Source organism: Meles meles, chromosome Y (assembly GCF_922984935.1).
Source record: "Meles meles chromosome Y, mMelMel3.1 paternal haplotype, whole genome shotgun sequence".
NCBI lineage: Eukaryota > Metazoa > Chordata > Mammalia > Carnivora > Mustelidae > Meles > Meles meles.
The window spans coordinates 4489948-4508402 of record NC_060088.1 but is presented as its reverse complement, the minus strand read 5'-3'; the positions used below and the strand labels follow the sequence as shown (position 1 = coordinate 4508402).

Below are 18455 nucleotides of genomic sequence, written 5' to 3'. Positions count from 1 at the left end.
TGATGTTCCAAGGTTAGTCTCTTGATAATCGTGGTTATGCAGAGAGTCAACACTGCAGGAAGCTGGGGGCAGGGAAAGCCGTAGCTACCTTTAGCATCTCCATAACTCTGCTAATCTATCCTGATTCCAAAGTAAAAGCTATCCTACATAGAGATGGTATTTGTGTGTTCCCCCAGTTGACTAAGTACTTGCCATCCTCTGGATCACCTTAGGGGAAACAACAGAATAACTTCACAGGCCTTTATATGTCGTGTTGTTTCATTGTTTAAAAGATTTTATTTATTTATTTGAGAGAGAGAGCAAGTGGTGGAGAGGGGCAGACCAAAAGAGACAAGCAGACTCTGGGCTGAGTTGGGACTCCAATGTGGGTCTTGATTCCAAGACCTGAGCCAAAGTCATCTGCTTGACTCTCTGAGCCACACGGGTGCCCCATATGTCCTGTTTCTAATGGCTCACATTTAACTGATCACATACTAAGGCATATGTACTAGGATATGCATTTCATTCACTAAATCCTTACATCCACTTCACAAGGACACTACTATGACTCCCCATCTATAGACGCAAAGTCTGACGGCCTATAATATGCATCTCATGTCATTCAATCATTACACCTGCCCCGCACGGTGGTGCTACGGTCATGGTCCAATTTCTAGATGGGGGCTACCCACCCCTACACCTGAGGGGGCTGAGCAAAGTTAGGTACGGAAGGTCAGTGATCTGGTGAGCCAGAGCACACATACAAATCCAGCTTGGTTCCACACTGGAGTCCATGCACTTGCATGATTCCCCAATCCCATCTCATCTCTGCTGCAGGAGACAGTCAGGGCTGGCTCGCCTGCGCACGGCTGGAAGAGGACCACAGGGGGGCTGGATTTAGAAACGCAGAAGGACAACTCTCAACCGAAGGCTTAAGAAACAGCAGGGACACTGAGCACGTTCTTTTATCTTCTCAACAGTCAACAGATGCATCTTCCTTAAGGAAAAAGGCAGTGTCCGAGGACGATCTCCCGGGGCTCCCCGGGTGACGCTAAAGGGACAGCAGCGGCAAATCCACATGTGAGCGGGACTGAGATGGGCCAAACTTCCCCTGTCTTGGCTAAAGCTCCTCTGTCTTAGAATAGAACTGCCATGAACATGGGGCACAGACATCTCTTCAAGATTCTGACTTCATTCCCTTTGGACAAGTACCCGGAACTGGGACTGTGGGACCAAATGGAAGTTCTGTTTGTAATCTCTTGAGGACCCTCCACCCTGTTTCCCAGAGCGGCTGCACCATTTTGCATTTTCCCCTCAAGAGTGCATGAGGGTCCGCTTTTCTCCACATCCTCACCGACACTTATCTTTTGTCACAACCACGAGGATACGGAAATGCATGTCCATCAACGGACGAATGCATAAAGAAAAAGTCAGATGAGATACACTCACACACAGTGGAGTTCCAGGCGTAGAAAGAAGGAGGTCCTGCCGTTGGAGACACGGGTGAACCTGGACAGCATCACGCTCAGTAAAATGCACCAGACACAGAACGATGAATACTGCGTGATCTCACGTACGTGAGGAATGGGGAGCAGAGAGCAGACTGGCGGCTGCCACCAGCAGGGGGCTGGGAAACTGGGGGACACTGGTCAAAGGATACAAAGTTTCAGTTACACAAGATGAATCAATTTCGGGACCTAATGTGTAACAAGATGACAGCAGTTAAACACGCTCCGCTGTGTCACTGTATACGTGACATGAGCTGAGAACATATGTCTCACGCGTTCTCAGCACAACAACAACAAAAAGGAGACAAAAATGGTAACTTGTGAAGTGTCCGTTAAATTAAGTAACATGACTGTGGCGATCATTTCACAATGGATACATATACTCCAACATCAAACTGTATCTTAAATGTGTACAATTTTTATTACTTATAGTTTAGAAAAGCTGAAAAACTCAGCAATGGAAATACTTTGCTTTTCTTTTGTAAATGAGACTCAATCTCACCATAGTTTTTGCATCTCTGTTACCATTTCTACAAAGGCCTTTCCTCTTCTCTAGGCGTACACACACACCCACACACGCACACAACGCAGACACTGCCACAGAAATCCACAGGCTCATCGAAAGCACATATCTATCAGGACTCAAACATCAGGGATCCTTTCTACTCTAGGAGCTTTGCTGAGGTCTTAGACCTCCAGGTGATGGCATAAAAGTCTCTGAGACATAGAACTGCTTTGTCGACAAAACAACACTCCCACAAAGACTTTGAGAGGTCACACCCTAGCAGAGATTCAAGATGCCCTAGAAAGTTCCAAACCACAAACGGCCCCCTGGCAGCAAGAGCTCCATGTGGGCGTAGGGAAGGGGCTTACCTGTGCTCAGGTGCAATGCTCAAAGCACCCTCGAGGAAGGCATGAGACCTCGTTGGGAGCCCGTGGGCTGCATCCCCCAAACCCAGGCACCCCCTGGGTCCCTGTATGTACGGGATGACAGGACTAGGGACACTGTCATCCCAGCTACTTTTCGGAAGACACACCCTCCTACTCGGGATAAGCTATTACACTGCCGGGAAAATATGAACTCCTAAGTTTCACATCTCACAGTTCCGAATTTATACTCAGAAACCAGAGACATAGATCGATAAAAAAAATCTCGCCCAACCTTCTAAAGCTGTAAAAAGGAGTGTTTTTAACAACAGGAACAGTAAAAAAAGAAAATACTTAAAAATTTTTTAGCAGATGATAAACACATCTGTGCGCGCTCTCCCCAGGGAACAACATGTTTGATAAAGTATGATCACACATTCCCAGGCATGTGTTCATGAGCAAATATCCTTACTCGTCAGATGGTGTAACTCGGAGATGCACTCCTCCTGCTGTGTTCCCTGGAAAGGGCCATGTGCCAAAGGCGCCCATCAGGCTTAAAAAGGACAGCACACACCGCTCCCCTCCCAGGAACTGCTCACAGGAGCTCCAACGCTGAGTGCCATTATTTATGAAGCAATGAGTTACAACGACCAGGAGTAATGATGGAGTGCCCCAGGTTCCAGGAACGATTCAAGCTCCTTGCAGATGTTAACTCGTTCCCTCCTCACTGCCCTCGGCCACACAGGTCCCCCATCTCACAGCTGGCAAATCTCTGCCCAAGGTGATGCGGCAGGCAAGCGATACACCGGCTATAGCTCCAGAATTGGGGCTCCCGATCCCTAGCTTTTCCTGATTCTCAGAATCCCACAGGGAACGCAACACTGTACAGACACGTTCCCAAGGACAGCTCCTTCTGACTGGGAGTCAACAGCCCAGGGGGCTCCCTCAGAATGCCGGCCCTGACTCAACAGAGGCTTGATTTGGGCTGTGAGGGAGAACCAAGCGCAGGAAAGTTGGAAGCAGCTTATAGGACAAAAAAAAAAAAAAAAAAAAAGACCAACACGGTAAAAAATCTGGATTTTTTCCCCCTGAAAATGTGTGAGCAGAGAAAAGAAGCAAGGTCTAAATTTAAAATTTGACCAAGGAATTGTCAAATAATTGTCAAAATCACACGTCTCACGTCTAGATGGCGCTTTGTCATGATGGGAAGTCACAGAGGTAGGAAGGCTGAGCCCGTCAGTCTCTCCAGGCAAGTGCAGAGAAAATTCTACATTTCCTACGGGACTTGTGAGGAACAGCTGCTTCCGAACCAGGCTTCGGTTTCTGTCCTTTCTAATGCTGCCACCTGTCAGGTCAAATCACTTCCAGCGCTGAGAGCATATGACACTCATTCTTATGCTGGGTCTGGGCATAGAGTTTTAGGCAATACTCTCGTGGCCATCTTTCTCCTAGTTGGGCATCTCCCTGTCTGCACAACACGGCTTCTCCGGATGGATGCGAGCCACAGGGATGTGTAGGAAGGGTGCCGTCTGCATTCAACACTTTCTCACCCAAGAGGCCATACTTTACTCTCTCCGTCATTAATCCATTCCAGACGGGAGAGATGATGATAGAATAATGATCTCCGTTCTATCAACCTATGCTGAAGGCAAAACAAAGACCAAACAGTGTCTGGATGTCCGTGCTCAAAGGAGGGGTAAAACACTGGAAAACACCCTTAAAATGAACTGACACAGTTTGAAAAGTTAAGAGGAACTCCTTCAGGAACACGACATCACACTGCTAAGTCATCTGTGTAGGCGTTGGTCAATGTCTCTCAAGTGCTACGTAACTCATTTCCCAACACTCACCTCTGGTGTCCTATCTTGAGACCTCACATCAAGGAATGAGTGTGGTTGTGTTTTAATAAAACTTTATTCACAAAATCAGGCTTCACGCTCCATTTGTGGAACCCTAACGCCACAGTTGGCTAAGCCCTGAATTTAGGTTGTGTGGTCCAGTGAGTGCATCAACCAACCTTATTCCGCCATGTTAAATCCTACAGTATTCAGGGGAAATGTCAAAGGGGCTTCTATGAACAATGCATTTTTTCACTCACTCAACTGAACATCTTCTTTGTTTCTCCACAGTTGAGGGGGGAAAAGGACTCTCCTATAGACGAGGGTGGTAAGAAATTCTTTTTTTTTTTTTTTTTTTAAAGATTTTATTCATTTATTTGACAGAGAGAAATCACAAGAGAGGCAGGCAGAGAGAGAGGAAGGGAAGCTGGCTCTCCGCTGAGCGGAGAGCCCGACGCGGGACTCGATCCCAGGACCCCGAGACCACGACCCGAGCCGAACCAACCTTGTTGTCCGTTAATGTTGGCAGGACTTTTCACTTCCCTCATCAACTGCATTCCAAACGTTCCCTCCTCCAAGTTTTACCACACTCAGAAGAGAACCTCGCACCGCATGTCATCCAGGAAAAGGAGCTCATTACCACAAAATTCCTCAACTCCACCTGCCCAGACCTTGGTTTTTATACCATGACCATATCTGTCCCACCATTCTGCCACTTTGCCGCCGTGCAACCTCAGCCTCCCTCTGCACTGACCACACTAGACCAAATCACTTCCATCTGCTATGGCTCAAAAGTGAGTAAATCAAACGCCCATCATCCAACCACGAATCTTGCCACCTGATATGGGTTCTGCAACCATGGACCCAGCTGCAGTATTTTACCTTGTAGTATCATGGCCATATGTTCTGCCAAATGAAAGCAGCACATGAAATCCTTCTGTCATGGGACTAAGATGCTAAGCATTCTGCAGGTCTCTTCTCTGCTTAGGTAGACAGTCCCAATCATGCCGCATGGCGCTGCAGTGTTCAGGGTGCTTGCCAACCTTGTCCTCTCTCTGTTTCTGACTATCGGCTCTGATCACGCAGTGCACCACTGCCCATCATATCCTTGCCCAAACTCCACCTCCCACATAAATGCTGACACGAGTTGCCATCTCCTCAGGAAGACACCAGCCGCCAATGAAAAATGTATCTGTTTTCCATAAATCTCAGTCTTCTTAGCAAGCTGACCTTCTCAGTGATGCCTTGAGTTAGCTCTCTATGAACGTTTACCCCGGATCATCACACATGCTCCAACCTTTCCCATGACCAAGTCCTGCTTACAACAGCCTGCCTCCATGCACAGACAAATTTCTCAAAAGAATGTGAGGAATTTTCCCCCTCACCCCACCCTTCTTCCATCCATCCGGCTTCTGCCCCCCACCTCTCCTCTAAAAATATACTTGTGAGCACCAGGTGGTAATAAATGCAACGGACAAGTGTCCTCATCCTACTGGCCCTTTTAGCACCGTACACCATTCATGCTTTTCCCTGAATCTCATCTTCTCCTCGTTTTCTTCTCATATCCCAAATCACTCTGTCAACATTGCCTTTACGACATCATCATTGTCCACCTCACCCTTTAGGTAAGAGTTCCTCAGGGCATGGTCCTTGACTCTCCTCTGGCACCAAACAATCTCATACACCTTCCCACCTGCCAACCAACTAACTATCGGTCTCTGCCCATGAGTCTTAATCCATCAAGAGAACCTCATCCACCTACACAACCACTCAAGCCGAAAACACAGGACACATCATGGATGTCTTCCCTTCTCTCCAACCAACCACCAGCAACTCTGGAGTTCCCAAGGTCTTCCAGTCCCGTCTTATCTACTCAAAGTATGTGTCCTTCGAAACCAAGCTCAAGTGTTTCTTTTCTCCAGTTTTGTACTCAGTCAGAAATTACTTCTGAAACCATGAGACTCTGTTGTTCCTGCGGCTACAGAAGTGCATCAGTGACACTTACGCTGTCACGGATTCTGCGCCTTCGTGGATGACAGTAACCCGCTGCACGTACGAAGTGCATCTGCCGGCACTTTACAGGCGCTGACTTGTTGATCCTCCCCAAATTTCTTCCTGCTAGTCCTCTAGCAACGGTTCTGTTCCTCCAGTCTAAAGATGAGGGACCGACACACGGTCATTCCTCAGTTTCCCCTTATTTGCAAACCTCTACCCTTTCCTTACACTGGATTTGGGTGATATTCTTCTCATGCAATTTTTACTACCCGAATGGCAATGGTTATTTCTAACACGCTCCTACTGGACATGTGACTTGGATGGGGGGGACGTCATGGGCCACATCTCCCGACGCTCCTGGTTTACTCTTTCACCTCTAACAACACGGAGCTGCTCTTGGGCTGACCGTAAGCATCTCCCTCCCGTCTAGAGCGAATTCCTCGCTTTTCCTCTCCTCGCCGACACTTAAACACACCAGCCTGCAGAAGGTCATCTCCCCTGGGAGGTTCTCGGAAGTCCAGGTTGGGCTGACTACCTCTAACTGCCCATTCCTGAGGGTTCCCTTCGCAGTCTGTTACTCTGAAATTATCTCTGTGATGTGCATCTCAACATTAGCACATGAGTCCAGGAGCTCAGGGAGCCCGTCTCCTCGGCCTTCATGCCCTAGAAGCGAGCCCCATGCCTGGCGTACTGTACGGAGTCAATAAAGGAGCGCGGTTACCGGAATGGAACGGATCGAGCACACTCAGAAATGAAGACGGTGTGCGATCCTCTTTCAGAGGTGAAAAGGCTACAGATGCCTCCCGACGCAATAAACACCCTCACCACCAAGACGGGGGCGGCTTTGCCTGCTCTGGGGAAGCTGACGAAAATACCTGTCCGAATCTGAAGTCACAACCTGCACGTTACATAACCACCTTCTAATAAACTCCCAGATTGACTTTTTGCTGCTGTTGTCGTTATTCTCCAACAAAAGCAGCAACTGTTCTCTGAAAATTGTGTTACTGCATGAGGGCACGACACGCCAAATTCAGGGAGTGAAAGAAGCAGCTCATAAGCGGTACAGACGGGAGCCCAACTGGTTGTTGGAACCTGCACTTCAGGTCAAGGAGACAGGCCAGGAGGGGCAGGGCCTCAGACGCCGGCGTCACGGAATTCGGAAAATCTTTTCCTGCAAGTGGGGAAAGTCTACGTTTGTGAACGGCTCAGGAAAATAGAATTTCCAGCACCCCCAAGCTTCTGCAGAGGCCGTCCATAGAGTTAATTTATCCGTTCCATTGACATTTATTCCTTGCCTTTAGGCAGAGTAAAAGGAAGGCGGGGGAGAGCCTCCTTCAGGGTGACCTTGACTGGAGAGAGGAATGGAAATGAAGCCAGAGCTCGTCTAACTGTTCTGACACGACAGAGAACTCTCTGCTCTGAAAAAGAGGCAGAAAACTCTAAACTTGACTGTAAGAAAATCTTAGGGAAGTTATTCTGGTTCCTGGGAAAGGAGGGTATTTTCGGGGAAAGGCAGGGAGATCGTCAGGTGTGGTACCAGGAGTCGAAGGAAGAGAAATCTGGGACATTTCCAGTCTGCATTCAGCAAGTGTGTACAGAACACCCACGAGGAGGTTGTTGCAGCCAAGACACAGACAGGCAAAGAAGGCCCCGCAGATCTCCGCTCCCATGGGATCTACATTACAAGGAGGGAGACGGATCATGAGCACATAAATCATAAACAGATAGTATACCAGACACAGAGTCGAGTATAATAAGGAGGTATGCTGGGTTCTGGCTGAGGGACGGACCCAGAGGGGACTCAAAGAGGCAACGTGGGGATGAAGGACCCAATCCATGTAGAAACCAAGAGATGAGCTTCTCGCAGAAGGAACTGCCAGTGGAAAGGCCCTAAGGTAGAAACAAGATGAAAATCTTGGGGGACCCCAGAAAAAAAAGAGAAAGGCACGAGGAAGATAAAGCAGCTCTGGGTCGTGTTAGTCCTGTGGATCACCAAGATGCAGACTTCACACTTGACTCTGCACGTGGGGATAGAGTGTTTTAAGAAAGGAAGAAAAGCCTCAACAAGACAGAGAAGACAGAGATTGGAGTGATGTGTCTACAGGCAAAGGAAAGCCAAAGACTGCCAGTGACCACCAAAAGGCAAGGAGAGATCCTCCAGTAAAGCCTTCAGAAGCAGCATGGTCCTGCTGACCCCTGATTGAGGACTTCTGGTGTCTGGAAGTGAGAGAGAGAATAAGTCACTGCTTGGAAACCATCCACTTTGTGGCCGTCATAGGAGACGCAACACAGTACAGTGACCGCACGTGTACTAAAGTTCAGCCAGTGCCTGGCGGGAGAGTGGATCGACAACAAAGAAGAACCAGGAAGACCATCTGGAGACCCACTGGCCAATGACCTGGCGGGGCCGCTGGCCTGGAGGAGGCTGTAATGGTTGGCCGTGAGACAACAGGGTCAATGTCAGGTAAGCTGAGAAGATTAAGTTTACAGGACATGCTGTTGGAACATGAGGTACAGAGCAGGTCACAGAAAGAGGCTTTGGGAGCTCCAAGAACCCAGCTTTGGGGGCTGGATCACTAAGTGAAGACAGGTCCAAATCAATGAGATGGGTTAGCCCAGGAGACATGTGGTCTTGGGGAACGAGATCTCTAGAGCAGATCGGCTCATTAGCATGTGTCTAACGAGCACCCATAGCCCACGTCATGGGGGCAGCCAGATGGAGGAGTCCGGGGTTCCCAGCCAGGGTCAAGGCTGGCTGTGGGGGTTACCAGCATTCCAAATGCCACTTGAGGTCAAGCCTTTGGATGCGATCATAGAGTGTGAGGGTGTAGGTAAGGACGTGAGGGGACTCAGGACAGAGCCCCGGAGGTCTCCACCTTGGAGAGGCAGGTCAGTGGAGGAGGAAGAGCGAGGCCTGGGTTCCAAGTGTTTGCTGACGCCTCTCACCACAAGAAGGGCTCTAAGGGCTTCAGACGTTGACTTAGACACCAGGTGACGTAGACTGGGGCCAGCGGTTCCTTCCACAAGAGAACTCCTGTTTATAGGACTATTGCCTTGAGCCCTGGTCCCGGTGAGGGTACGGAAGGAAGACAGCCTTGTGAGGACCGCTTCAGCACAGACCCAACCCCTTCCCAGGGTGCAGGTTCACAAACGGGAGAGCCACGACCTCTGCGCCCCAGAGACAGTTCAGGTTTGCACAGAGATCATAAATCCTCTGTTCCTTCAAAGCCCTGATTCCTAATCCCCACTCTCAAATTAGCAGCGTGCACATTTTTAATATTTCAACAGCCCTGCTGGAATCCTTACATTGAACCGCTATACATTGGTCACAGGCCAATGCAAACGTTCTGGCATTTTGTTGTTCAATTATTTATCTTGCTCTTGGCAAAAATCCTAACAGCTCAGTATGCGAACCCCGTCAGATTAACTAGAAACACTAACGGAACCCATCCTTCCTGAAATCTTACACGGAAAGTGGATTGTCACTTGGTGGGCTAGGTGTATGCGGCCGACCCAATCATTCAGAACGTGTGGACCGTCAGAGGAAAATTGATTTAGGAGGCTCTCAGAAGTCAGTGTATCGGGAGCTGTTAGGATGAAGACGTTTCCAAGACTGCTACGATTTCACTAGCATCGTATTCAAAACCCACACTGGACCCTGCCTCTATCTCTCAATTTCCATGGACGTCACAGCCTTTGACCAACTCAGTTTGCCCTTCTCTAAATCCAAACAGGAGATTCATGCTGGCCGCAGACACATTTCCTTTAAGAAAACAGGAGAGAAAGCATTAATGGTGTCACTATTCCCTCATCCGTATAATATTATTTTTTCTTTAAATGAAGACTACTGCAGGGATCTCCTGTCCCTATGATTAAAAGGAAGACAGGGCTGAATTCTAGAGAAGGATGATTTAACTGTACCCGTTCTATCCAGTTCACCCGCAGACTTCATCAGGGACGTAGATGTGCCTGGGTAAAATGGTAGAAGCACTTGCTCACACACTAACAATCTTCCTGAGAGGTTTGGATTGAGACTAAAAATCATTAACCGTTCCGAAAAAGATGCTCTTTTGATCAGCGAGTTTCAACAGCGTGATTCCTCTGTGTCCGAGGGTGCTGGGGTTTCCAGCCCTACAAAAGGAGACGTGACATCGCCCAGAGTCTCTGGTCATTTCCTACCGCTAGAAGGAAACCACGGCTTCCTTTCGGGGCAGCATATTTTAACAATGTTGCCCTGTGAGCCTGAGTCCAACTCCATGTGACAAAGGGATGACGCTTAGCCCCAGAGACATTAATACAGTGTCACACACTGGTGGTATTTCCAGCACCCAAGGAAAAGAGCGAAACACTGCTCACACGCCCAATATGTTTCCTCTAAAAAAAGAAAATCGGGGAGAGGTCCTGACGTGCTGTTCAGGCTCTGCGATGACCTTGATCTGCAACCGTCCTTCGGGACCCTTGACATTCTCTTTCCAACTGACCCCACTGATGTCTTCACAGGAGTCAACCATCAAAGCCAAATGCTAATTGCATCTCCTCGTCTGCTCATAAAGCATCCCGAGATCCACCCGCCGCTGGCCCTCTGCTCGTCTTTGTGAATGGAGGCTCCAAGCCCTCATATATGTGACTTTCTGAAATCATGTATTACTTTGTATCCACTTCTGTTACTGTGTCTCATCGGCAGCTGCTAACCTACTCTGGAACGTCCTCCGGTGGAGAATGAATGAAAGGCTGGACGTGAGCACGAGGTACAACCTGTAAGTCCACCTTTAGAGATGCTGTCATCACTAAAATAAGGTACAAACAACTCTGTCCACACAGGCCACGACCTTGCCCAAGTCCGGCCATACAACTAATCTTAATATATGGGAGTTCAAGTTTCCAGTTCTCCCTACACTAAAATGACATGATGAACAGCGAGGGCAGGAGGGGGGGCTGGCCGAAAGCGGGACTACTGGGTCTGGTCAATCCTGGGCAGATGAAACAGAGCGGTCCCTCCAGCTGACCCGCGACCAACTGCATTTGGGGGCCGGGCCCTGGTGAGCCAACAGTGGCAGGCAAAGGAGAGGGCGTGCACATCCTCTGAGGGTCCTCCTGACCAGCACTCAGCAGGGATCCTTCTGCCTGGGGTTCCAGAGCACGGAACGTGGAAGCAGGGTCCCCGCCCCCAGGAGCTCAGAAGAGGACGGCAGACACACGCAGAGAGGGTAAACAGAAGTGCAAGGTGTGCGCATTTGGGACCGATGACACACTCCCCCTCCCCGCCTCTTGGCCTCGCTGCGCTGGGATGCAGCCTTCTCAGCTCCTTCACAGGGCAGACCGAGCCGTGGGCTTCTCCGCACACCCAGGACCGGAGTGCGTGAGCGCGGGCAGAGCTAGAAGCAGACCACGAGAGCAGGCACGCTCTGTGGCTAACTCCCTCCAGCCTTGCCAACTTGGCAAACATTTCCAGGGTCCCAGGCCCTCCTGAGGCTGTCCTTGCCGGACACAACACTATTTCTTGTGCCTATAAATACTGACGGCCTTCCTAAATTCCATGGTCTAGGCTTCCCGCTACGCACCCAGCCAACCACGAGCAAACCCTGGGTTCCTTCAGGGCACAGACCATGTTTTATTTATGCCTCAGGCCCAGGGCCAGATGCGCAGCCAAATCAATATTTCTAAACCAATTTATGGACCCAAGGATCCTACTGATTATCCTTTCATATCTTTGGATGTAAACTCGGATTCCCAGCATCCCTGGGAATCTCCAATACACCCGTATGACAGAATGTTTGACCTTACACTAGGGAAATTTTAGTCACCTGCTTTCCCGTGTCATCTTACGGAGGTGGCCCCCGCCCGCTGGGACACGATGCTTCACCACGGTCACCTCCACTCAACCTATCCTACAGAGCAAAAACCCACACCCACCACAGATTCAGGGGAGTATCCTAACCCTAAACCCGGATATGCCCCTTTGAGCCTCTCTCTAAGTCTGTGAAAGGGGTCGCATTTTATCTTAACAAGACAGGTATGTCTTGAATTCACCGAGACATGTGTGCCCCGGGGGTCAGCAGCTGGGTTGGTCTACTTTGGGTTAGCTCATATCCCCAGTGACTAGTGTGACTGGTCATAGTGGTGGCTTATCTGAGGCTGTGTCAGGAATGAGGCATGAGCCCACCGAGGTAGGGAGAACCATCATCTCCCAAAGAGAGGCACATTCTGATTCCCCAGAACCAGTGTCTATGTGACCGTCCACAGCAAAAGGGAGTGGGGAGGTGATGGAGAGCCCTGAAATGGGAAAATCAGCGGCACGATCTGGGTGGGACAAAGAGAAACACAGCAGTCCTTCAGGAACCATATGTCACAGTGAGTGAGTGAAGGAGATGGCGGTATGGAATCAGAGGTCAGAGAGAGAGGAAGGGAGGTCTGGAGATTTTTGCTTTGTTGGCTTTAAAGATGCAAAAAGCGGTCATTAGCCAAAGAACGCAGGTGGCCTCCAGAAGCTGGAGGAGACATGACGACAGATGCTTCCCCAGAGCGTGCAGAAAGTAGACCAGTGAGACCCATCTCAGACTGTGGACCTCCAGAACAGTGACTTTAATGAACTGTGTTGCGTTAAGCCAGAAGTCTGTGTTATTTTGTTATAGCGGCAACAGGAAACTAATACATGAGTTTATTGTTTTAACCAGCTGTCCAGTAGAGAGGCTGCCTTTACCCCAAGTGAAAATGCCCTCATTCTCATGTCTCGGCCGAGAAATTGTGCTTTTAACCTCCGTGGGGACCGTAACAGAAACGGGACCTGGTCACTTTCCTGTTCAGTGCCTGCAACGCAGTAAAGTCCGAATATTGGAAAGTAGCAGTGGGACAACGTCAAAGCTCAAAGGTCCGGGCAAAGGTGCCCACCATGTGAGCTGGGCGGCCGGAGCTGACCAACGTTGGCGTTTCCCGCCTTCCCAGATTCCTTACCTTTATAGATGCCGTTACTGCCTCCGTGGATTTCTCCCTTGGTGCTCACCTCCTCCACGTGGGCTCCTTGATCCGAGGTGAAGTAGACGAGGGTGTTATTAGCCAGTTTCAACTCCTCTAGGACATTCAAGATCTGCCCTAAAGGAGAGAAATGTTCCATTTTTACACACTTTCATTTTGACAAAAGAAAAGGAGATTGTGTGCTCTGATCTGCTCCTCTGAGGACGGGAAGGGAATTCCCCTGTATGCTGTCGCGGTCCCACACTCGTCCCCACAGGGGACGCAATGCAATCAGAAGGCCCGCCTGGGGCAGGGTTCTCAGAAGGTCTAGTCACTGAACAAGTATCACCTATAACCATCATTTGAAACTCTAGGCATCATGCAGTGGTTCTGTACAGAGACACGAGAAAGCATTCTGGAAGCATGAGGCCCTGAGGTCGTGCCTGTTGAGAGGAAGGTGCGACGGTCCCAACGACATAAAGACATGTACCAATTTCTCGTATTCCTTGCAAAACACAAAACCAGCAATGTTCTTCTTTTTCTATTTTAAGTGATTTACTTATTTATTTTTGAGAGAGAGTGAGAGAAAGTGGGGGTCGGAGAGGGGGCAGAGGGAGGGAGACAATCCCAAGTGGACTCCATGGGAAGCACGGAGCTTGACGCAGGGCTCCATCTCACCCCTGAGATCACGACCTGAGCTGAAACCAGGAGTCAGACACTTAACCAGTTCTGCCACCCAGGCGCCCCAACATTCTTATATGAACAAAGATGTCTATTAATATTGTAGGATCAATGCCCTGTTTTAATACCTACAATAGATACTCGTAGATACAGTAGAACTATCCGCTCTGAGTACCAGTTTTCCTTACACTTTCCTTTTTCTTGTCCTCATCTTCCTTCCCCACACCTGACATCATATACTACCCTGCCCACACAGCAACGCTTCAACAGAACCACAGTTCGGACCAAAGCAGGAAGAGCAGCAGGGACCATCTACTGAGTGTCTCTGCTCTCAAACGCCTTTATGACACACTCTCTTCTTCAGAGCACCTGAAACCCTGTGAGTAAACACTGTAGGCTCCGCTTCTCCGATGGGAACCACAGGGCTCTCTAAGGACTGTGACCCGCTGAAGCTCACACTAAGTTAGGAAGTTGAAAAGCCAGGATAAGGGTTAAAACTGCTTCTAAAGGCCAGAACCACAAACCTTACATACTTAAGCGGAAGGACTCGATGAGATTCCACAAGGGGGGCAGTAAGAGATGCCTACTGAAGTGGTCCTGGACAAAATGGGCAGGACAGCTGCGTGTCTTCTTCAAATTAGCACAGGACGAAGGGAAGGGAGGATGGGGTATAGATTGAACAAGGGCAGGCATGACTTCACGGCTGTTCAATGCACCTGAGGGATGCGGGCAAGTTTACTGTACTTTTCTACCTACTTCTGTTTATGTTTACACGTTCCATAAGGAAAAAAAAAAACAACAGAAGCTGCTTGGAGACAGAAGGGGCTGAAATATGGACTGTCCGATTAGGAAGCTGTGGTCAGCAGTCCGATCAGAAGTAAAGGATGGTCAAAGTAGACGAACACAATTTGTGATCTCCACAGAGATCCATACGCTTCTACGCTGCCAGCTTAATTCTGTAAGTTTATGCATGTACTTTGACTCTGATTGAGGTATTAGGGTCTTAAGCTCTTAAGCCCGGCCAGTCCTTATTGGACTCGCGCCCAACAAGCCAAGAAGAAAGCTGAGTGCTGCTCCCTGCATTCCTTGGGGACATTCAAGCTATGCCAACCCCTGCTGGAATACTCTACCCGACCTGGGCCCCTTCCGATGGTGAAAGGTCAATCATTCTCCTTTCTCATCCCTCTCAAGCTGTTCTCAGACCAGCCAGGGAGCAACCTTGCTTCCCTCCCAGAAAGCCTCATCAGGTGCGTAATAAACCTTTTCATCGCCTCTTGCTGTAAGTGTGGATCTGGGAACCAGATTTAGGGCAGGGGACCCGTCTCATGATTGCAGGATCACCACAGCCACTGAAATTTTGTAAGGACGGCAGGAATCCCTTGCACCAGGAATAATAAGTGAATATGAGCACATCCTACCCGGCATACAGGTCATGCCCCAGTGGGCACAGGCCCTCTGCTTTGGGGCTGCCCCTTCACCTAGGTGGTCCAGAAATGGAGGGCAGGGGCTGCAGAGTCAGCTTTCCAGGGAGGGGGCACAGATGATTCCCAAAGCCAACGCAGAACCCGAGTCATCCATTACAAAACAAATTTTTGCTACTTGATTGCAAATGCCACAGGCTATGGTACTACCATAGCCTGTGGCATTTGCAATCTTCAATTTTTTAACTCACATAATAAACATCCCAAGAAGCCACACCATCAACATAAATGTCATACTCGGAACCGAGGAATACGATGCACGAGGGCTGTTTTGGGTTTGTGTCCCAGGATAAATCATGATCAGGCAGACACCGACCGGGGGGTTAGTACAGCAAAGCAAATCACCTGCATGCTCGGGGACGTGGGACGCGGACACTAATTTCAGCTGCATTATCATTACATATCATCATATCGTTCTTAATAGGGTAATGAGTTCAATGAGTTGATGCAGGAAGAAAAACTAAGACAATACAACCCCACCGAACACTTTGAAAGAAAAATGCCCTTTCGACTCACACAGCAATGTCAAAGTCCCATAACACAGACTTATCAGTTAGCAAAGGACTGAAGATTTTACTTCCTTGTGTAATTATTAGTTTACAAAAGGGTGTGCCACCACGCACCTCCATTTCAAACAGAATTCACCTTCCATAGATTTAGGAGAAACGTAGCGTGGTTTTTTATAAAAAATGTGCCATCCAGGATGATTGTATGGACACAAAACCTGCACCCACATATTTACAGCAGGTTTATGTATTACTGTCAAAATCTTTTTTTTTTTTTAAAGATTTCATTTATTTATTTGACAGAGAGAGAGATCACAAGTAGACAGAGAGGCAGGCAGAGAGAGAGGGGAAGCAGGCTCCCTGCCAAGCAGAGAGCCCGATGTGGGGCTCGATCCCAGGACCCCGGGACCATGACCCGAGCTGAAGGCAGAGGCTTTAACCCACTGAGCCACCCAGGGGCCCCTTACTGTCAAAATCTTAAAAACAACCAAGATGTCCTTTACTAGGAGACTCGATGAACCACAGTCCACCTGACAATGACATGTTACGCCGCTAAAAAGAAGCGAGCCGTCTAGCAACAAAAAGACACGGAGGAACTTGAAACGCCTATTGTCTAGGGAAATAAGCCCATCCGAAAAGGTATATACTGTATGGTTCCAACTACATGACATTCTGGAAATGACAAAACGGCAGATACAGGAAAGAGATCGGGGGTTTCCACTGCCTCAGGCGGGGGAGGGGCCGAGCGGTGAATGGGCAGCAAGGGGGATTCTGCAGGACAATGAGAGGACTGTGTCGGGTACCATGATGATGGAACGTGTCATTATTCCGCAGCCCAAACCCACAGAAGGCAGGACTCCAACAGTGAACCCTACTGGAAAGTGTGACGTCCAGTCGACAATAAGCATCCACGTCGGCTGGAGGGCACCCAATGCACCAGACCAATTCATGATATTCTAAGAGGACCTGCGCAAAAGAAAGGGATAAAAGGAACACGGGACCTACGACTCAATGTTCCCGTAAACTGAAAACTGCTCAACAAATTGCCAGCTACTTTCTGAAAAAGTACCTTTTCAGAAGCAACGTCTCCATCCAAGACTCCCTCATCCACGTACCCAACACGAGTCAGGAAGCACCTGGACAGCACGTGCTGAGGGCAGGAGTCTGGCTGAGTGTCCAAGCCCTCAGGGCCTCCGGGAGACTGGTTTTCTTGGTTCGAGCTCGCTGCAACGCCTGTTTCCCATTTCCCCGGCCGGCTCTTTCCATCTCCAGATGAACCGAGGGTTGCACTTCCAACCCAGACTCCTTCTATGCAATACATATTATACCTTTCCCCATCCCAACATGCCCACCCCCCTGGGATTTCCTCTAAACCCCAGAACTCCCAATGACCATGATAAGATATTCACTCTGTCCCTGTCAGTTTTTCCTCATCCATTGCCCAGAGGAATGACTTCCTCTTTTTCATCAAAAGTGCCCTGGTGCAACTGGGCTGCGATGAATACAAGGGAATCTAGCTGAGGCCATGACGTATCCACAAACAAAGGACTATTTGGTCAAATGTGTGCAGAAACTGTCAGGTTTCTGATTTCCTCTGAGTTCTCTCTTCCCCAAAAGACGCGCTCTGGATCCCATGCAGTTTAGGTCTCATGCCAGAATCTCATTTGTAAAGCCCGGAGCCCGTTAACTGTTTAAGTTTTCATAAGATTGATCCCGTAACGGTCTAACATATTTCTCTTCTAAAAATGCTGAACGGAACTCTCCCGTGAGAACAAATGCTGGTGTATTATTCTTGCTTTCAGAGCACCGTGCCGCAAGTCAGAGGTCCACAAATATTATTTTTCAGCAAGGTTCTCAAGGTATAATGATACCAATTCATACAGGATGATAGTTTCGAATTACCGACAGTGGGCTGGAGGATAGCTTATAAATGAAATGTGTTATTTCCAAACCTTTCTCACATTGTCCCCTGAATGAAACAAATACAGAAAATAAGCCATTTCGGGAACACTTGGCTATTTAACTGGGACAACAAGAGCCAGCTTATCATAAAGCAAGAACTTCAGACCCGAGTTTTGTAAACCGGAAGGACACAACTTGGAAACGTACGGACGCAGCTCCTTCCTTCTCTGGGTGTGAATGTGGCTTCCAGGGGAAGCCTAAATTTGACAGAATTCTTTATTCCGTTTATTCATTCCACAAACAAGCGTTAAACTGCTGTCCAGAATGAGACAGTGACCCTCCATGCAGGACAGAGAAGGCTTCCCCACGCACACGCCAATTCTACGTCTTGCCCAAGAGAGAGGCTACCCCATGGAGCTAAGGGCTCAGGCTCTGCCTTCTGGCTCCTACTAGGAGCAGACCTGATTTGAATCGTCTGTCCCTGGCGGGCTCAGTGGGGTTCTTAACTTCTAAATCAGAGAGGAGGATGTCCAATAGTGAAAGTGTTGCCCATAGGCAGAAAGGAGCGGAATTTCAAACCACACAGACCAAGATGGTCACGCTATGATTGATCAAGTCACCCTAGTTCTTACAATGGAGTCAAAAGACAGGCTTGCCTCCTTGAAGACTGGTGATTTCAGCTGCTCTGTCTCTGTCTTTTCTCCTACAAGGCAGGTCAGCCGAGACAAAATATTGGACTAAAATGCC

General features: G+C 48.9%; 1 protein-coding gene across 4 annotated transcripts in view; it reads right to left on the bottom strand.

Moving 5' to 3' along the window:
• Nucleotides 1-18455, bottom strand: part of LOC123935906 (steryl-sulfatase-like) — a 154927-nt gene that overhangs the window by 19247 nt on the left and 117225 nt on the right. For all 4 annotated transcript variants that reach the window (XM_045996746.1, XM_045996748.1, XM_045996745.1 and 1 more), the window contains one exon: nt 13139-13276. In XM_045996746.1, the coding sequence (XP_045852702.1) occupies nt 13139-13276 (138 nt within the window). The remainder of the gene's footprint in view (nt 1-13138; nt 13277-18455) is intronic.